An 18,150-nucleotide genomic window follows, 5' to 3' on the forward strand; every position below is an offset into this window, starting at 1 on the left:
TATTCACTTTAATTAGCATGTCTTTAAGGTTTGTATTTTGTAAATAATTTTTAAAAATTTGTAATAATCATGACAATGAAAGTTGTTCATCAATGTGAAAAAGAAAATTAGTAAGAAGGTGAGGGAAAATTAATATTTTGATTTTAGATTTTTTCTTTTAAATTGTTTAATATCTCATATGTATACTGACAAGTTGATATCTGTCTCAATCAATTAACTAATAAATTGTTGTATATATTGGTTTTTTTAAAAGCAAAACTAATAAAAAATTTTAATTAAATTAACTAAAAAATATGAGGAAATAAATGTGTCGGATAATTAAAATTGAAGTGCATACGTCTATGGAATAAATATTAAGTATTATGACATATTAGAAATGCGATATGTTATATCGTAAATCATCAAATTTTAATTCCAAAATGAAAATATAAACTAATACATTTTATAAATGTAAAGAAACAATAATCAGAGAATGCAAAGGAGAGTAATATAAGTAAAGTATTGACAAAGAAGGAAAAGAGGACGAACAATAGCAATGCAAATTTGTACCAAAAGTTATATAAATTGCACATTTTAACCAACTACTTTTTTATCCACTTAGACATTTGTCATAGTCTCTCTCCAATAGACTATTTTCAAGAATATTGACTAGAAATGATTAATTTTATTTTGGTTTTATAAATGAACAAGTAATTTGGACACACACATATTATATTTTTCAAGAACGCGAAAAGTCAAGAGTGAACAACTAAAAGTGCATGGAGCAAATAAATGTAGTGGAGAATTAAAATTGAAATGCATACGTCTATGGAATAAATATTAAGTATTATGACATATTAGAAATGTTCACGTGGGATTAAAAAATAGTTAGGTAAAGTGTACAAGTTATATAGCTTATAGTACAAGCATTCATTGCATGTGCAATTTGTTAAGCTTTTGGTACAAGTTTGGGCGACTTGTGTTCGTACCCCCCAAGCCACTTATGAGTCGTGTTCGCCCTTCCCCCCCCCCCCCCCCAAAGCCGCTTATTAAATATTAAATACTATGACACATGTCTACGTTACTATGGACGAAGGGAGTAATTCATTTTTATTAATTCTTAAAGAACGTGAAAAGTCAAAAGATAGTAACGTGACCAAGTAATATGGGACATAAGGAGTACTTCATTTATTAATTCTTAAATAACGTGAAAAGTCAAAATGAACAAGTAAAAGTGCACGGAAGAAATAAATATGTGTCGGAGAATTAAAATAGAAGTGCACACGTGTATATATGAGAAGAAAATAAATATTCAGAACTATGACATATATCCACGTGGGATTTATTAATTCTCAAAGAATGTGAAAAGTCAAAAGTGAACAAATTAAAGTGCATGGAGGAAATAAATTTGTGTAGGAGAATTAAAATTGAGCCGCATATGTCTATACATGAGAAGAGAATAAATATTCAATAGAAATACCAAAAGTCAAAAGTGAAAAAGTAAAAGTACACTAGAAATAAATATGTCGAAGAATTAAATTTAAAGTGCATACGTCTATCGTAATGAAGGTAATAAATATTAAGATTATGACACATGTCTACATGGGATATAAAAATAGTTGGATAAAGTGTACAAATTATATAGCTCATGGTACAAGAATTTAATGGGGGTACAATTTTTAAAGCCCATGGTACAACCATGAGCTGCTGTGTTGGTCCCCTTACGGGGCTTCTATATAATAGAAATGTAAGTGATGAGAACTGATGTATTTTGGTGTTTTAATGTCACTGGAAAAATGAATATGGATAATTGTCATTTCTCTCTGTGAATGATAATGTTTCTTTTTCACCAATAAAGGATGTGGTATAACGGATGGAATGCTTTCTTCTTAACCGTAAGCCTTCCTCAATCCCGACATGGAAAAGGGGTAGGTAGCGCTTCCCCCCGAATGGAGCCCTACGCGGCACGAATACGGATTTAGTCGCCCAATGCTAAAGATTTCGATCACGGACCGTGGAAAAAAAAAAAAAAGACAATGTTTCTTTTTCTACTTAAAGCAAAACCAAGCCCCTTTAAACGTAGTACGAAGAGATTAAGAAAGGGAACTGAATGAATGGGTAACTTGAAACTTATGTGGTGCTATTTGTGCTTTGACTAGTATTAACAACTAGTGCAAGTTTATGGTTATCTGACTATCGGTCCAAAGGGGGGATATTTGTTTTCCAATAGTCTTTTGTCAACACGTGTTTATTCAAACTTTGAGCATACTTAATATTCATGTTCACTCGATATTGAGTTTACCCTCAGGAGTTGGTCGAGTAGGATTAAAGTCTGAACCAAATACATAAATTCTGCTATGGGTACTAAAATCTCTGTATTATATTGCTAAGAGTGAATTACATGAAGATATCCTTAAGAGAGAAATAATCAAGAATTTAAGTAGCCTTCTAGGATGAGGAAAGAAAAGAGATTGATTATCATACATGCAGACATAAGGACTTGACTACAATTTCTTTGGCATCACTAGCGAACTTTCAGATTTTCAGAAAAAAATATCCACTATTATAGTTCTACCACTTGGCACTGTATGAAGGGTTTTAGTAGAGGAAATGTTATAGTTCAGGGTAATAGTCAAACCCATAGTTTAAGTATTAAACAAATAAATATGAATAGTTTAAAGGATTTAGGTATTAATTCAAAATATACAAGTCAGACGACTAACCTTGAGAGGACATAAAAATTATATGTAAAGAGAAGTTCTAAAGAATGTTTTAAGTAATTGGAACCAAATGAAATGAAAATAATATGCAATGATCATTGTGAGGACTAGATTGCATTAGTCTTCTGACTGATTATTCACTTTTTTTTTTCAGCTGAATTCCTACGGCTGATCGGTCTCTCTTAGGGCATGGCCTATTTCGGTGGAGATCAAGTGGGGTCATTTGCACTTTTGACCCTATTTTGTGTTGGTCTTTAAGTTTTGTCCCTCAAGATAAATAATTTTTTTGCGGGGCATAAGTTTATATTTTCGTATCATAATATCTGACAAGTTATGTTTCCTTGTCTTAAAAAACTTATGCCCCGTTAGGCATAAATGCAATTTTGAATGACAAAAATTAAAAACCAGCTTATTTAAAGGACTAAAATTAAAGACCAACGCATTTGAAGGGAAACCGTGCAATTTCTTGGATCAAGTTTGTTAAAAATTAAAGACCAACCCATTTTAAGGGAAACCGTGCAATTTCTTGGATCAAGTTTGTTAAACTGTTTCAACTTAATTTAAGGCCTAAATTTTTTGGTTAGATAAAAGGGGGACTTTCATGAATACAAGATATATAAGAGATAATTATATAATATACAACTAATTTAGATATTACAAATTATGCAACTTAAAGTTAAAAACAAGGAAATTATTGTTATGAATAAAAAGTTAAAAATAAGGAGATACCTTATATTAGTGATGACATAATTAAATGCATATAAAAACACAATAATTGCTTACCTAGAAAGCTCCAGCACAATCTACTAGCAAGCTAATTCATGAGTTTTAAGCAAAAAAAAAAAAAAAAAAAAAAAAGGTTAATTCATGATAGAGTTCCATATGACTTGTGTAGTCTATCATGATAGTGTTGATGTATTCATGCTGGTACTTGAGATATTGATCTGATTATTGATATTGACACATACATTACACGCATTCTCATTCTTCATGATATACTGTTGATACACTGTTGGTACTTGATGAAACACTGTGATGAGCTGGGCTCAGTTTTTAAATGAGAGTGATGTGAGAGTCCGATATCCGATGTTAGTCCCAAAATCGTGGATTGAGTGAGTGCATGGATTCCGCGGGTCCCCCAAGGTGGTGCCATATATATATATATGTGTCATTGTAGACTAGAATTGGTTGGCACGTATAGTAATATATTCATATATTAGGTATATTGTAATATTATATACTATATACACAAAAGGTATCATTATATTATATACTATATATAATATACAAAATTAAATATACGAATTCTACTATTATATCCATAAATATTTTGTTATCATCTTTTCAGTTAAATTTGCCAATTTTAATATAACATATACTTTTTTAGGTATATTTTCATGTACTTTTCTTATACCATATACCATCTTTTCATGTACTTTTCTTAATATTAATATATTCAAATAATTTCTTTTAGTCACAAAAAAATAATTGCATCAGTTATGAAGTAAAAATAAAAAATAAAAAAGGAATAAAGGGGAGGAAACGAAAGAAAAAAATATTTTTGAAAACGGTAGATGGAATATGGGATTTGAAATTGATTTTGTTTTGTTTATTTGAAATATTACATTCTCTCTCGTGCCCTTTTCATAGATTTGTAAAAAGTGGATATGTATTAATGGTAGTAACTCCTAAAATTAAGTATTATTGATATTTTAGGAATGTGAAAAATTGAATTTTTGTAATTAAAAAGTCAAAATTTTGAATAAATCGTATTTATGTAATTTTTAGAAAATAGTTGCAATCTTTTTAATTACCATTTCAAAAAGTTGTACTTGTGTGACTTTCCCTAGATAAAATTAGCTCATGAAAGTTGTCCAATCTCTTCAAGATTGGGCAGGGAAATGATTCACCCATTTAGCAACTCAGCTTAACTTGACCCGCAAATTTAGCAAATTTAAAAGTTCGGCGGGTAGTTCAAATTAATAATAAGCAAAGGCAAAATAATAATAAAAATGTGGCGATCGCACCAAATCAATTGTTATATAAAATGAGACTTTTCATTTTGACGTAACGACAGATTTGATGATGCGATACTATAAACTTTAAGTAACAATAAAAAATATTGTATTTAAAGGAATAATACAACCAAAGGACGGATTTAGAATTTCACTCAGGGGGTTTGAAAAATAAAAATACAGCGTTGAGATTTTAACTTGAAACTTTAAGGTAAATTTCAAAGCAAACTCCCTAAATCACTGGGTCAATCTCTAGTCTTGTGTTTATGAGATTCAAAATCTATCTATGTACGTAAAAAATAAATTAAAGAAAATCTTTTATATATATATATATATAGTGTAAGATCCGCCCCTGAATACAATATGTACCAACCAAAGAAGGGGTAGACAAAATTAACCAATGAAAATGTGATCAGTCCAATCTATTCAAGTTTGGGTAGATTAGTTACCTCACCCATTTAGTAACTCAGGGCAACTTGACCCCCAACTTTAGCAAATCTAAAAGTTGGGCTGGTTTAGCTAAGTATATAGTTTAAAATGATCCAGAAAAACTTTGTTAAAATATTTAAATATTCTTCTCCATTGATATATTATGTATAGCTACATTCAAGAAAGTATTTCTTATTAACTTTATTTGGTAGTTAAATAAATTATAAGAAAATAAATAAATTAATTAAAACTTGATATAAGAGTTGGGTGTGTTGAGTTTTCACCAATTATTTAGTAGGTACATATTAATTTTGGGCAGGATTGGATAATAACTCATCTATTGATTAAGTACAGTTTAATTCGTCTATTCAGCTCCGAATTTTATCACTCCTAATTTTAGTGTTAGCATTATTTAAACCATCCAACTTCGTCCATTAAGCATGTGTTTTTTGTTTCACAATGTTAATGCTTTAATTTATATTTATATCATGCCACACGTGGGCACACATTAAGTGAAACTAATCATTAAGTACCCAGTGTATGACTAACTATAGTCTTATATGGTCTGGTTTATATAATGCAAGTAAAGTTCGGCTGGTTTAAGATAATTAAAAAAAAAAGTTCAACGAAGTCTTTAAGTATATTCTATTAATTTTCTTTTTAATTTGGGATTTTGCACACATGATCCATCCGGCTGGACCGGTCAAGCCGTCATATTCAACCAGCCCTCCAGCTTGATGTGAAAGAAATTTATATCATTCGTGTTTCAAATTATGCGAACATAATTAACTTGACATAAAGTTAAGAAAATAAGATTTTTTTTTTTTTAAATTCGTGATGTTAAATATATCATAACTTTGTTTATATGATTACAAGATATAAAAAATTATGATTTTAAATATTTGATAATATTTGTGCGATCATAAAAAAATAATTTAAAAACTTTAAATTGATTTATTTTAAACGGAGAAGTAGGTTTTAGCACTTTACAAATTCGAATACTCTATTACTAATAGTAATATATAAAAGCCCTCTGTTATATCCGATGCGTGCCACCAAAAAACAAAGGAAAAGGGAAAAGTAGAAGTTTTGTCGTACTGCAATTTTTTAAAGAAAGAGAGATAACAGCTCAATGATATATTTTTCATCTTTTTGGCAAATGAATTACTTCTCTTCTAGGAACCTTCCGTTTTATTGCACGAGGCTAGAGGTTTGTGTTTTTGGATTTCATTTAGTAAGATTGCTTTCAGATAAAAAAAATAAGTACTAGGAAAGCACGTTATTTTTGGTAACTAAGCAATTTTATTACCAAAGCAACAAGGTTCGGTACAAACATCAGACTCGACTAAAAACAGATTCAAAATTTGCAAAGCAAAGTGTCTCAAAAACTATCAAAATTTGTAAAGCAAGGTGTCTCAAAAACTATCTAAAACTAGACTCAACTATGATACAAATTCATATGTGCCGGAATTCTTGCAATCTTCATTTTCAAACTGCCTTGACAGAACACCTCTTGTATGATCATCCTAGTATGTGTTCCTAGTAAGTGTTGTGTCATCTCTTTTTTTTTTTGTAAAATTAAGCCATCGCCAATAGGTTGTGAGCCTATGACGCAGGGGGTTTGGCTAGACCCCTACCATGTTATATTTAAGTCAAACGAACTTACAATGGTTAGAGGGGGACATGGAACCTTGCCTCTTACCTACAAAAAGGATTGTTAACACAATCTAAAAGGAAAGGATTAAGCCTATATATTCCTTTCCTTATCTACCAAGTTGGTTTAACTTACAAAAAAATTACACTTCTCATATCTCCTCCTAAGGGTAGGAGTTTGCCATTTATCTAGTTGAAATAGTCCCTTTGCTTCTCTAGGAAGATCTTGTAGAGAATGATATAAGCTCCTATTTCCACTAGTAGCAACAAGTTTTGCCATGAAATCAGCAATTTGATTGGCCTCTCTGAAACAGTGAGAAATTTGATACTGGCTGTTGCCGAGGATTCTGGAAGTACTCGTAATCAAGTGCTTGAGCTTTAAGTTGTTGGTATCCTTGTTCTTCAACATGTTAGCAATAACCATAGAGTCTAACTCAATGTGAAAGTTATTCAATCCCTGTCTGATTCACCAGTTGATGCCATAATTAACAGCAGCTGCTTCAGCCTGATTGTTACTGCTGCAATTGACTAGGACTGAGAAGGCAAAAATCAAGTCTCGTGCCTCATCTCTAACAACACCTCCTATGCCAGCTTTTCTAGTGTTTGTGAAAAAACTCCCATCAGTGTTTAGCTTCACCATACCAGTAGCAGGCTTCTCCCAATGTACAGGATTACATCTTATTTTATGTCTAAGACTTTCCACTTTTTTTGCATACATTTGCCCACGTCTCATCAGTACTAACAGATGGAAAAGCTTCATTGATTACAGCTTTGACATTCTAGATACATTGATTCACCATTTTGTAATGATAAAACTTGTTCTTGTCTCCATACTTGCAAGATGTCCATGATTTCCAAATCTCCCAACATATCAACACAGGTGTTGCTTGAAGCATCAATATATGAATCTTGTTTTCGGGCTTAGTATTCCACCAGTTGCTAAAAATTGATCGTATGGGAGAGTGTTGATGTATAAGTCCCAGTGGTCCGCCCATGGCTTTCCACAAACAGTCTGCAGCTTTGCCTTCCACCATCACATATTGCATACTTTCTAACTGAGGGTCATGACAGCAAACACAGTAGATTCTGTCTTGTGTGCTAGCATTGGCATTGTTCCAAGCTCTAGGAAATGGTAGTTTACTCGAAAACATCCTCCAACAAATAAAGGGCATCTTAAAGGGAATAGCTTTGTGCCAGATTTTGTTTATAAAATTGTCAACATATCTGTTCTTTCTAATCAAATTCCAAGATGAGCTATTAGAATAGTTACCATCTTCAGTGGGACTCCAAATAGCATAGTCTTCAGTATCTTCATTTCCTATCTCAATGGACATGATATGCAATGCTAACTGACTTGGTATGGCTTTGTAGATTTTATGTGCATTCCATCTTTGATTAACAATGAAGTCTTGTACCTTGGCTCTATAGTTATTTTTGTTGATGAAGCTAGACCAAGTATGTGCCAATGGACCAGTTTTAGTCCAGTTATCCCACCAAAAGCTGCATGATCCTGAATTGATGTTCCATTGTATACAATATTCACTTTTGTCCCTAGCCCATAGAAGATGTTTCCATGCTTGTGAATTACCAGGCTGCCATTTCTTACCCACTGGATGCATTCTAGGGCAGTATTTGGCTTTGAGAAAATCAGCCCACACGGATTTGTTTTGTCTGAACTGCCACCATCTCTTGATGGCTAGAGTGTTTGCAATATCACCCATATTTCTAGTGTCGATACCTGATTCAGTCTTAGGATAGCAAAGTTTGTCCCAAGCACTCCAAAGGGTACTTGTTCTTCCCATTGGCAGCATCCCAAAAGAAATTCACAATGTGTTTTTCAATGAGCTCCAGAGTACCTTTAGGAGGGTTAATGGTAGATAGAATATATATAGGCAGAGATTGAATAACACTTTTGATCAAAACATGTCTACCACCACAAGATAACATATTACCTTGCCAAGCATTTAATCTCTTTATAACTTTAGTAACCATGCAATCAAAGTAAGAAATCTTTTTTCTACCAATATAATTGGGGCAACCAAGGTAGGTAAAAGGAAAGTTTTTGTTTAAAAAACCAGCGCAAGATCTAATTCTATTGATTCTGTAAGCACAAGTATTTGGGCTAGAAAGAAAGAAGCTTTTATCCTTATTAACCATTTGACTAGAGGCCCTCTTATACCTCTTTATCTGCTTCATGATAAGGTTAATAGATTTGGAATTTCCAATACTAAAAATAACAATATCATCCGCATATGCAAGGTGAGTAATTTGAGGACCATTCTTGTGCATAGTAAAAGGAGTAAAGTTGGAATTGGTTAAAAGATTATTAAGAGATCTGGACAAAACCTCAGCAACAATGATGAAAAGAGAAGGTGATATAGGATCACCTTGTTTAAGGCCTTGGGAGGATGTAAAGAAACCATGTCTGGTTCCATTAATAATGATTGAGTACCAAACATTAGAAATGTTTCTCCATATTAAGTTAATCCAATCATCATTAAAACCAAACTTGATTAAAACTTTAGAAAGGAATGACCAAGAGAGCCTATCATAGGCCTTGGCCATATCTAATTTCAAAACCACATTTCCTCCTTTGTTTTTTTGGGAAATACTATGAATAATTTCTTGAGTAAGCATTACATTGTTAGTAATAATCCTTCCAGAAACAAAACCACTTTGGTTCTCAGAAATCAGTTTGGGTGGTAACAAATTAAGTCTCATAGCAAGAATTTTAGAAATAATTTTATTAGTAAAATTGCTTAAGCTAATTGGTCTTAATTCAGCAAAATCAGTGGGATTGTCAACTTTGGGGATTAATGCAAGGCAGGAATGTGTGTAAAACTTAGTAAGCTGTCTCCCATGGAAAAAATCATGTACAAAGGCAGTAACATCAGATTTAATAATGTGCCAACAAAAATGGAAGAACTTACCATTATAGCCATCTAGACCTGGGGCACTGTCCTTGCTCATATTGAAAACAACATGCTTGATCTCATCTTCATCTAGCATCTTAGTCAACATGTTATTGTCTTCAGAAGATATTGTCTGAGGGATGCACTCCATGATGTTGCTATCTTTGTTAGGTATGTTCAAATTGAATTGTTTCTTGAAGTGTTTGATGGCAGCTTTAGCAACTTTCTCATTTCCTTGAACCCATCTCCCTCTATGATTTTTGATTCTATGTATCTACAATCTCCTCCTCTTATTCCTAAGCACACTATGGAAGTACTTGGTATTCTTATCACCATCCTTGAACCATTGAAGCTGAGTTTTCTACCTAAGCATAGAGTCTTGCAAGTTCAGCCTTCTCACATACTCAGCATATCCTTTGTTGAGATCCTGTCTACCCTGATCAGTGTTGTTTGTCATATCAATTTCTTCAAGCAATTCCACCTTAGCTTCCTATTCTTTGACATTGTCATTGATATCACCAATGTCTTATCTAGACCACAGGCTCAGAGTTCTGCTAAGCTTCTTAAGTTTACTTTGAAGCTTCCACATAGGATTACCCCTCACATTTTCACTCCAACTATTTTGGACAGTTTTCATGAAACGAGGAAGCTCCACCCAAAAATTTAGGAATTTAAAATATTTTATATGCTCCTGTTGAGGGTTATGACATTTAAGAAGTAAGGGTCTATAATCAGATCCAGACCTGGAAAGATGCTTCACCACATTGCTTTGAAAAACATCAGCCCATTCCTCATTGATCATAATTCTATCTAACCTCATCCAAATTCTTTTGCTAGGTATCCAGTAATTACATCAAGTAAACTTAGGACCAATGAAACCAATATCATTAAGTCCACAGGTATTCATACAATTGATGAAGTCCAAGCTTTTGGAAGCTCTATGGGGAATACCTCCAAGTTTTTTATCTGGACCCATAATGACATTGAAGTCACCTCCCATGCACCATGGTCCATTAATATGGATGTTCATGTCCCCAAAGCTGTCCCAGAGTTCTGTTCTTTCCTCTGGTGTGCATTTAGCATAGACAGCAGTAACAAAGGTACCCTTATCATTAATGCTATCCCTAAGACATAAAGTAAATTACTGCTCAGTATTGGCAATAATATTTGTCTGGTCAAAATTATTCCAAAAGCACCAAATTTGACTGTTAGTATTGGCAGTACAATGTTGGAAACCAAAGTACCTCTTGTATCCAGAAATTTTGCTAACATCCATAAATGGCTCATATATTGCTATAAAGGTCACCTTGTTGATGTTTTTAAGGATTTTCAACCTAAGGAAAGATTTTTTGGTCCTCACCCCCCTAACGTTCCAAAATATTGCACTAATCATGGTTGGATGATGGTGGGGCGCTTTGTCTATGACCTCTGTTATTTGTAGCAGTTTTTGTTTTGCCATTCCTAGCTCTTTCTCTGTTTGTGATTCTGCCTCTAGAGTCATTAGAGTTATTCCTTCTTTGACTCTATGCAGTATGATGTTGATCAATCTTTTGGCTCCTGGATTCAATAGAGTCGATTGATAAGGCATGATTTCTCCCAAATTTTCTTTCTTCCTTCCTTCCCCTTTTGTTCTTGTGTTGAGTTTCTTTTTCTTTTTCTTTTTCTTTGGAACTGTCAGTCTTGGTATCTATAGGGTTTTCCTTTTGCTGCTGATTTTTCTTGTTCTTCTCTGTCAAATTTTTGTTTCTTTGGATATCACAATTGAGATCCACAAATAGATCAATCCCAGGGGCATCCCTAATGTGAGAAGGCATCTGACGAAGGGGTTGTATTTTCCCTTCCTCCATTTCCTATTCCACATCATTAGTATTTGGCTATTGCATCCTTTTGTTCCTTTCCTTCCTCCCATTTGCCTCATCATCAGTGTCACTAACATGGGTAACTTCTATTTGATCATGTATGTTACCATCAGTGGTCTATTCAGCATGGCTGGCCTGTAGTGAGTCTTTCCTCATTTCTACATTGTGATTCTTTTTCTGTGATTCATACTCATTGTCCTTTTCCATAACTTGCTGCTTTTTTATTTTATTTTTCCTCTTGGTAATCTCTCCTGGTGTCACGGTCTTAAACAAGACCTTATTCTTCTTCTTGGGGATCTTCTTTACTTCTTTCTTCTTTTTTTTATTTTTTATTGTTGAATATTTTGCTCAACTTTTCTTTTTGGTCCTCATCAGTATCTTTGTATGTAGCATTTTTGTTGATCTCTTTCCCATCAGGACCTTGTTCCCCTTTTTCTTTGTTTTGTTCCATGACACTCTCTATTCCTTCCATGTCATTTTGCTCCTTACCTTGCTCTTTGCTTTTTTTTTTTTTTGTTCACTAGCATTAGTTTGATTTGGAGTCTCAACATGTTTCTCCTTGCTAGTGCCAGAATCCTTCTCATTCCCATCTCCTTGGCTAGTGGATTCATCCTTCCTCTGTTGAACATTCATATTCTTTTCCCCTTCATTTTCAGTCCTTTTTTTGTTCTATCTTTCTGCATTGAATTATAGAGTGCCCTAAAATCTTGCAATGCCTGTAATACTTTGGGGGGTTCTCATATTCGACTTTTTGGGTAAAACCTTTGAGAGGGCATGAGTTATCTTCAGAACCAATCCAAATAGCATTGATCTTGGGTTTAGTTAAATCAACTTCTACTCTGACCTTAGCCATACTAGGTCTAGTTCGAAAATCTATAGTAACATCCATGGACAAAGGTAATCCTAGAGGTCTGACAATTTGTTTCAAGTAGTTCCAAGCGTGACAGTGAAAAGGCAATTCATGCAAGAGCACCCACACTAGCACAATTGGAGAGTCCTCATCTGGTCTAAATTCAGGACTCCACTTTTCTAATCACATGACCTGACCTTCAATTTAAATGGATCGTCTAAACCAGACGTTTTCGAAATCCTCCTTCTTGTAGAAATCAAGGAAAATAGTTATAAAATTAAAGACTCCAATTTTCGGTTTACTTTTCAAAGAGATTTTTTCCGCAAATCTGGATCGAATTTTTTCAATTTGAGGTCTAGTTTTCAAGAACTTACCAACAAGGGTAAATTTGCACTCTTCCACCATGACCCCATTAAAATCTCTTCCTTTGAAGATAATTGCTGGAATTCCATTGTGTGAATCCATCCTAGCTTTCACCGATGGATCCCAAGCTCTATTGTTCGCAACAACAATCGGTGTATTTGTGGTAACAGCATTTGCAAAGTTCAGATTCTGTTGAATTCCAACCTTAGAGGAGGTTGGATCATTGATAACTGTAGAATTTTGTGGGACACGCGCCGCTTCCGGCGGATCCAGCGCCCCCATGGGATGGAGCGTGTTCGTCATTCGTGAAGAATTTAGGGAAATATTACCGTTAATGGGTAACGGTCATTTGGGAGAGAGAGTTTTTTAGAGAGATGTCTAATTGCTTAAAAGCATTGTGTCATCTCTTTGCTTCTATTGAAAAGCATGTTATTATCTTTGACAGTTGTATACTGGTATAACCGAGGACACGCATATCTTCGGTTCCCCGATATGAACACTACGAAAATCATGCTCGGTCGGGACGAGACCGACCCAATCAGTGCTCGGGCTCCAAGCTCGAGTTGAAACGAGACACTGAAATATGAAGAGGCGGTTAATCACCATAATGAGAAGGCCGAAGTATCCGCCATCAACCGGATATTTCGGCACCAATCACGCCAAACAGTTGTCGCCAGATTTTGTTCCTTACTTAGAATTGTATTAGGGTTAGGACTCCTCTACTATATAAAGAGGACCCCCGCCCCCCCAAACCTTTGAGACACGTTTTTGGAGAGGAGAGTATCACATTCTTTGTATCAAGCAAGCAATAAAAATCATCCCACATATGTTCTTCTTCTCAATCCTCATTTTACTGTGCAAAGTTTGTCATTAGATTCCCAAGCCCCGACCCTGATCTCCGGCGCCCGAGGTCAATCGGTGTCCATCATAGCTGATCTGTCTCTTTACTTTATCTTATTGTCTGCTATAAAATCTATCATTGCATTAAACTAAACCACGTATCCTTAGTTCCTCATATAAGTTCAATTGTTATCCAGTTTTAGGGTAAACAACAATATATCCTCTAAGCGATTATGAGTAATAAAAAAAAAAAAAAAATCTGTCGCGGAGAGGAAAAATAAATTTGTAACTTCTTGAAAGCAAGAATCTTTAAACGACAAAAATATTCTTTTGTAAAATTTATATTTATCAAATTATCTTCCTACATTGAATGGTATACCTTTAATATGTTTAAATAACCATATACTCCTATAATTTATAAGATGTACGATATACATGTCGATAAGAAAAGGATATATATATATATATATAAATAAATATAATAAACATTATTTTCTTAATATTAACAATAGTTTTTCAAATAGAATGACCAAACACAAAGTGCTACTTTGCCAGAGTATTTACTCGGAATTTTATCTTAATAAAAACACTTATAAGAGTAACTAATTTTTGAAAATTTGAACTCTTGTAGAAACATTTAGATTTTTCTTTTAAAAAAAAGAAGTGAAAATACGAAATTCGGAATAAAGATATTTACAAAATAAAAACATCTTCCAATGAAACGATTTTCCCAAAAGAAAAGCTCCTCCAACTCAATAGTTGTGGAGCGACACCTGACCAATCGGCACCTCATAAAATAATCCATAGTAGGTGATTTTTTTAGTAATCTAATTATCATCTAGCATTCAACAAAGAAGAGAATATAATCAGATGTGTAATATAATCACATGGAGGAATAGAAAATATAAAGTCTCCAGGATAAATACCAACTCCCTTTTTTTCTTTTTTCTTTTTCTTTGTTTTTTTTGTTTTTTTGTTTTGTTTATGATTTCACCAGAATCTTTCCTTGATTATTTATCACATAATAACTCAATCGTATTAAATCAAACCGCATATCCTTAGCACCGCGTACAAATTTAATTGTTATCCATTTTTAGGATAAACAGAAACGTAAAAATAAGAAAAATTGAAGTCAATTGGTAGCAATATAAAACATTGATTTTCATCCTACTACTCCATATCTTAAATGAATTATATAAAGAGTTTACGGAAGTTTCAGGCATTCATGGAAACTACCATAATATATAAACGGTAAAATTAATTTGCCCCCAGTGTTTACACCAAATCGAGCAATTTAACATTAATTATTAAAAAGAAACCCTTAAATATCATTAAGTATTCAAGATTTAAGTAATTAAAAATTAAGGGCAGAGTATGTATGTAAAGTGTCGACAATTTTCCTGTTTTAAACGAGTTTAAGAGGATAACCTAATAGTTTTAAAGGATGTGCATGTTTACACGAGGGTAACGATAGCGTTGGAATACTTAGACATGATAAACCGTTGGCACGATTAAAGCGTAACGAATTCCAATTTGATTTTTGTTTTTACCGCAAAATCACATACAGTAATAGTATCAAAAGGCAGTAAACTCTCGGAGTGAATATGCATTTGGCTATAAGATAAAAAAACAATACAAGCAAAATATTCTCATAGGTGATACTCATAAATTATAACTACGTTTGGTTGTTATTATCCGTATATATATATATATATATATATTAGATCAACTGTGTTTAAATTTTAACTACAGATTTTAATTAAGTTAGAAATTGAGAATGAAGTCAATTTTCATAGAGTGCGCTACATTTCAATTAGGACTTTTTGATCGAATCCGAATAACTCAAACTCTAAATCGAAATATCGAATACCGAACATTAGAAGAAATCAAAATGAGTTTTATTTTAAGAAACATAACGTTTGTAGTGTGGTTAGAGACTGCTTTTGATGACTGTGTAGAGGTTGGGATACAGAATAAAAAGTGTTTGTTAGAAGCATTTGTACGTAGTATGGTCAGAAACTGCTTTTGATGACTGTATAGAGGTATATACGAGATTAAAAAAAAAAATGAAATAAGTCTAGGTATCATCAATATTGTGGTAACATGAATAAGATAGTTTCACCTTTCATTAAAGATTCAAGTTCAAGCTTGTTTCCCGTAAAACATCCAGATCCTCAGGGGTGGTTTGACAGATGGTTAGAGTTAAACAGGTATTAGTAATGCAGGAATTAGTTATGAGGAAATTTATATATTTTTGAATGCAGGATTTAGTCATTTATGTATTAATTAGTCATTCTATCTTCTATCATGCATAAAGTAATACATCGATTCCCTCATAACTTATACAAGTATTAGTTATGCGGGTTTCTAGATTGTAAACTACACACCAAATTTATTTTATACATGAGAAACTTACTTCCTAACCAACTACCAAATGGTATTAATTATGCAAGAGTTAATAGCTGCATAACCAGTCGCCCAACTAACTACCATCTTTAATGATTTATAATCATGTGGCACGACTCCAAATTAGTCAATATCTTAAATTGGATATCGAACACAAAATGAAAAAAAAAAAAAAAAGAGTCTGGAGTGGAGAGCAATAAAGAATATTTACTATATACATAATTAGTACCACTATATATTTTTAAATCTTTTGAAGGAAGGAGAGAAGTGATGAGGCTAAAGGGTAGGGGGATACCTAGCTCCTTCCTGCTTCACGCCACTCCAATGAAATATGGAATATATAAAAGAGAAATTACATCAAATTACCACTTACAACGGGGAATTAATTCTTGACCAAAAAGAAAGTACGTCAAATTTTTTTGGACATATTAGAGCAACATGTTTCTACACTTAATTTATGGTATGTTGATATTACAGTTTAATGATATTGTACTGTCCCATATTAATAAAATCCCAACAAAAAGAAATATTAAAGCCTTCCCACTAACTTATTCGCTAACTTCCAAGTCTATTTAATTGTAATTATTTCATATCCCTATTCTTTCTTTCTTATAAGTTAAAAATTTAACAAATTATGATGTATATTGTTCCTTTTTGTAAACTGATTGTTCGGCTAGCTGTTCCCTGCGCGCACGAAATAAGAAAACTGTTTTTTTCAGTCTTCTTTTGGTAGAATTGTCAACATCACAACTCTATATGTTTAAATTTGTCTTTTGAGGAGTTAAAAATTAAAAGGAGTAGGTAAGTGTACCTTATTGTTACACCCATCGTGCATATTTTATATTAATTTGAAGAGTTTTAATACGGGCTGAAAATCTAATGTCACATATAATGTTACTGGACGCATTGGGTAATATTCTTTGGGGGGTGAGGGGATCACGTTCAAAAATTATAGTTTAGGCAGGTAACCCCTACTAAACAATCACTATTTTTCCATCTGAAATTTTCCGCTAAAAAATGTTTAGTAGTTATTCTCACAAATACTTTGCTTGAATCAGTTAAAAAAAAAATAGTAATGTTTTCATACGAAAAAATTAGAAAGCTTCCCAAAGATTTTAATGAGAACCTATTTCCCACCATAGGTTTTTCTAGTGAACCGGTTCGGTAGGAATGAAGTGGGAAAATCATATTTTATAACACAAATTTCCCACTGAATATCGATGGAGAAAACTTTTGTTTCTAGTTGTGAACACAAACATCCGACAGTTTAAATATGAAACTTACGAAACAATGTTAGTTTAGGGGGTTTTTATGCATCAACTCAAAGTTCAAATGACACATTTAAGTGTTTTTAAAACGTGACTACATACATCAAAAAATATTGAGTCAGGAAACTTTAATTCTTCAAAATTGTAGTTCAAGAGGGTAACAGAATAACTATGAAATTAACTTGCAAAAACACTACAAGTCGAGGAACTTTTTAGTCATGAAATCAACATATTATGTATTCACATCTTTTTATATAGAAATATTAGTGACTTCTTCTCTTTAGTTTGATTGTTATTCCTTCTGACCCCTAATTCAAAATTACCATGAAGTTTCTTGAACTTTAGACGTGACTGAGAAAACAATTTGACCAATTCTCATAAAGACACATTTCTCTTCTTTGGAAACTACTCCAATTTAATTTTAACATTCTTATTTTATCTTAATGATGAGTTATTGTTAGTTACTTGATATAAAATTTTATTATCTCATAAAAAAAGAGAAAAAAATGAAGATGAAAAACTCTTGCCGCCATTCCTTTATAGACAATTTTGATAATTTGTATATGTATTTGACTTTTTCAAAATTTCATACTCAATCAAACACCTTCCCTCAAAAATGAAATGGTTGGAATATTTTATTAATCTGGTCTATTTTTATTTTTCCTCGCAAAAGTCATTAAAACTCAAATAAAACACATGCCCAAATACATACTTCAATATATCAATATGTGAGCTTCCTCGAAATTCATAAGACTTTTTTAACTAGGGAGTAGAGCAAGGAACACTATTTATACAGCCTCAATTAAAATTCTCAGATACTTCAACTCCCACTAAGACAGAAGAACAGGAACTAAAT

At 32.9% G+C, this 18,150-nt stretch overlaps 2 protein-coding genes across 2 annotated transcripts; both read right to left on the bottom strand.

The window, feature by feature from the left end:
• Positions 1-7,262: 7,262 nt before the first annotated feature.
• Positions 7,263-8,517, bottom strand: LOC132062076 (uncharacterized). The gene is made up of 2 exons (XM_059454721.1): positions 7,584-8,517; positions 7,263-7,534 (listed from the first exon to the last, which is right to left on the bottom strand). The coding sequence occupies exons 1-2, from the start codon at positions 8,515-8,517 to the stop codon at positions 7,263-7,265; spliced, it is 1,206 nt and encodes a 401-aa protein (XP_059310704.1).
• Positions 8,518-11,231: 2,714 nt separating this feature from the next.
• Positions 11,232-12,200, bottom strand: LOC132062077 (uncharacterized). The gene is made up of 2 exons (XM_059454722.1): positions 12,057-12,200; positions 11,232-11,558 (listed from the first exon to the last, which is right to left on the bottom strand). Exons 1-2 carry the CDS (start codon positions 12,198-12,200, stop codon positions 11,232-11,234), a joined length of 471 nt encoding a protein of 156 aa, XP_059310705.1.
• Between the last annotated feature and the right edge of the window lie 5,950 nt (positions 12,201-18,150).

This window comes from Lycium ferocissimum, chromosome 7 (genome assembly GCF_029784015.1).
Source record: "Lycium ferocissimum isolate CSIRO_LF1 chromosome 7, AGI_CSIRO_Lferr_CH_V1, whole genome shotgun sequence".
Taxonomy (NCBI): Eukaryota; Viridiplantae; Streptophyta; class Magnoliopsida; order Solanales; family Solanaceae; genus Lycium; species Lycium ferocissimum.

What these genes read in the sequence shown, in the direction of transcription:
- LOC132062077 (XM_059454722.1), bottom strand. Translation starts at nt 12,200, where the DNA reads ATGAATGTTCAACAGAGGAAGGATGAATCCACTAGCCAAGGAGATGGG. An exon ending in AAAAAAAAGCAAAGAGCAAG is followed by an intron (nt 11,559 to 12,056) that starts GTAAGGAGCAAA and finishes GATGTGGAATAG; the next exon opens with GAAATGGAGGAAGGGAAAAT.
- LOC132062076 (XM_059454721.1), bottom strand. Translation starts at nt 8,517, where the DNA reads ATGGGTGATATTGCAAACACTCTAGCCATCAAGAGATGGTGGCAGTTC. An exon ending in TTACAAAATGGTGAATCAAT is followed by an intron (nt 7,535 to 7,583) that starts GTATCTAGAATG and finishes TCCATCTGTTAG; the next exon opens with TACTGATGAGACGTGGGCAA.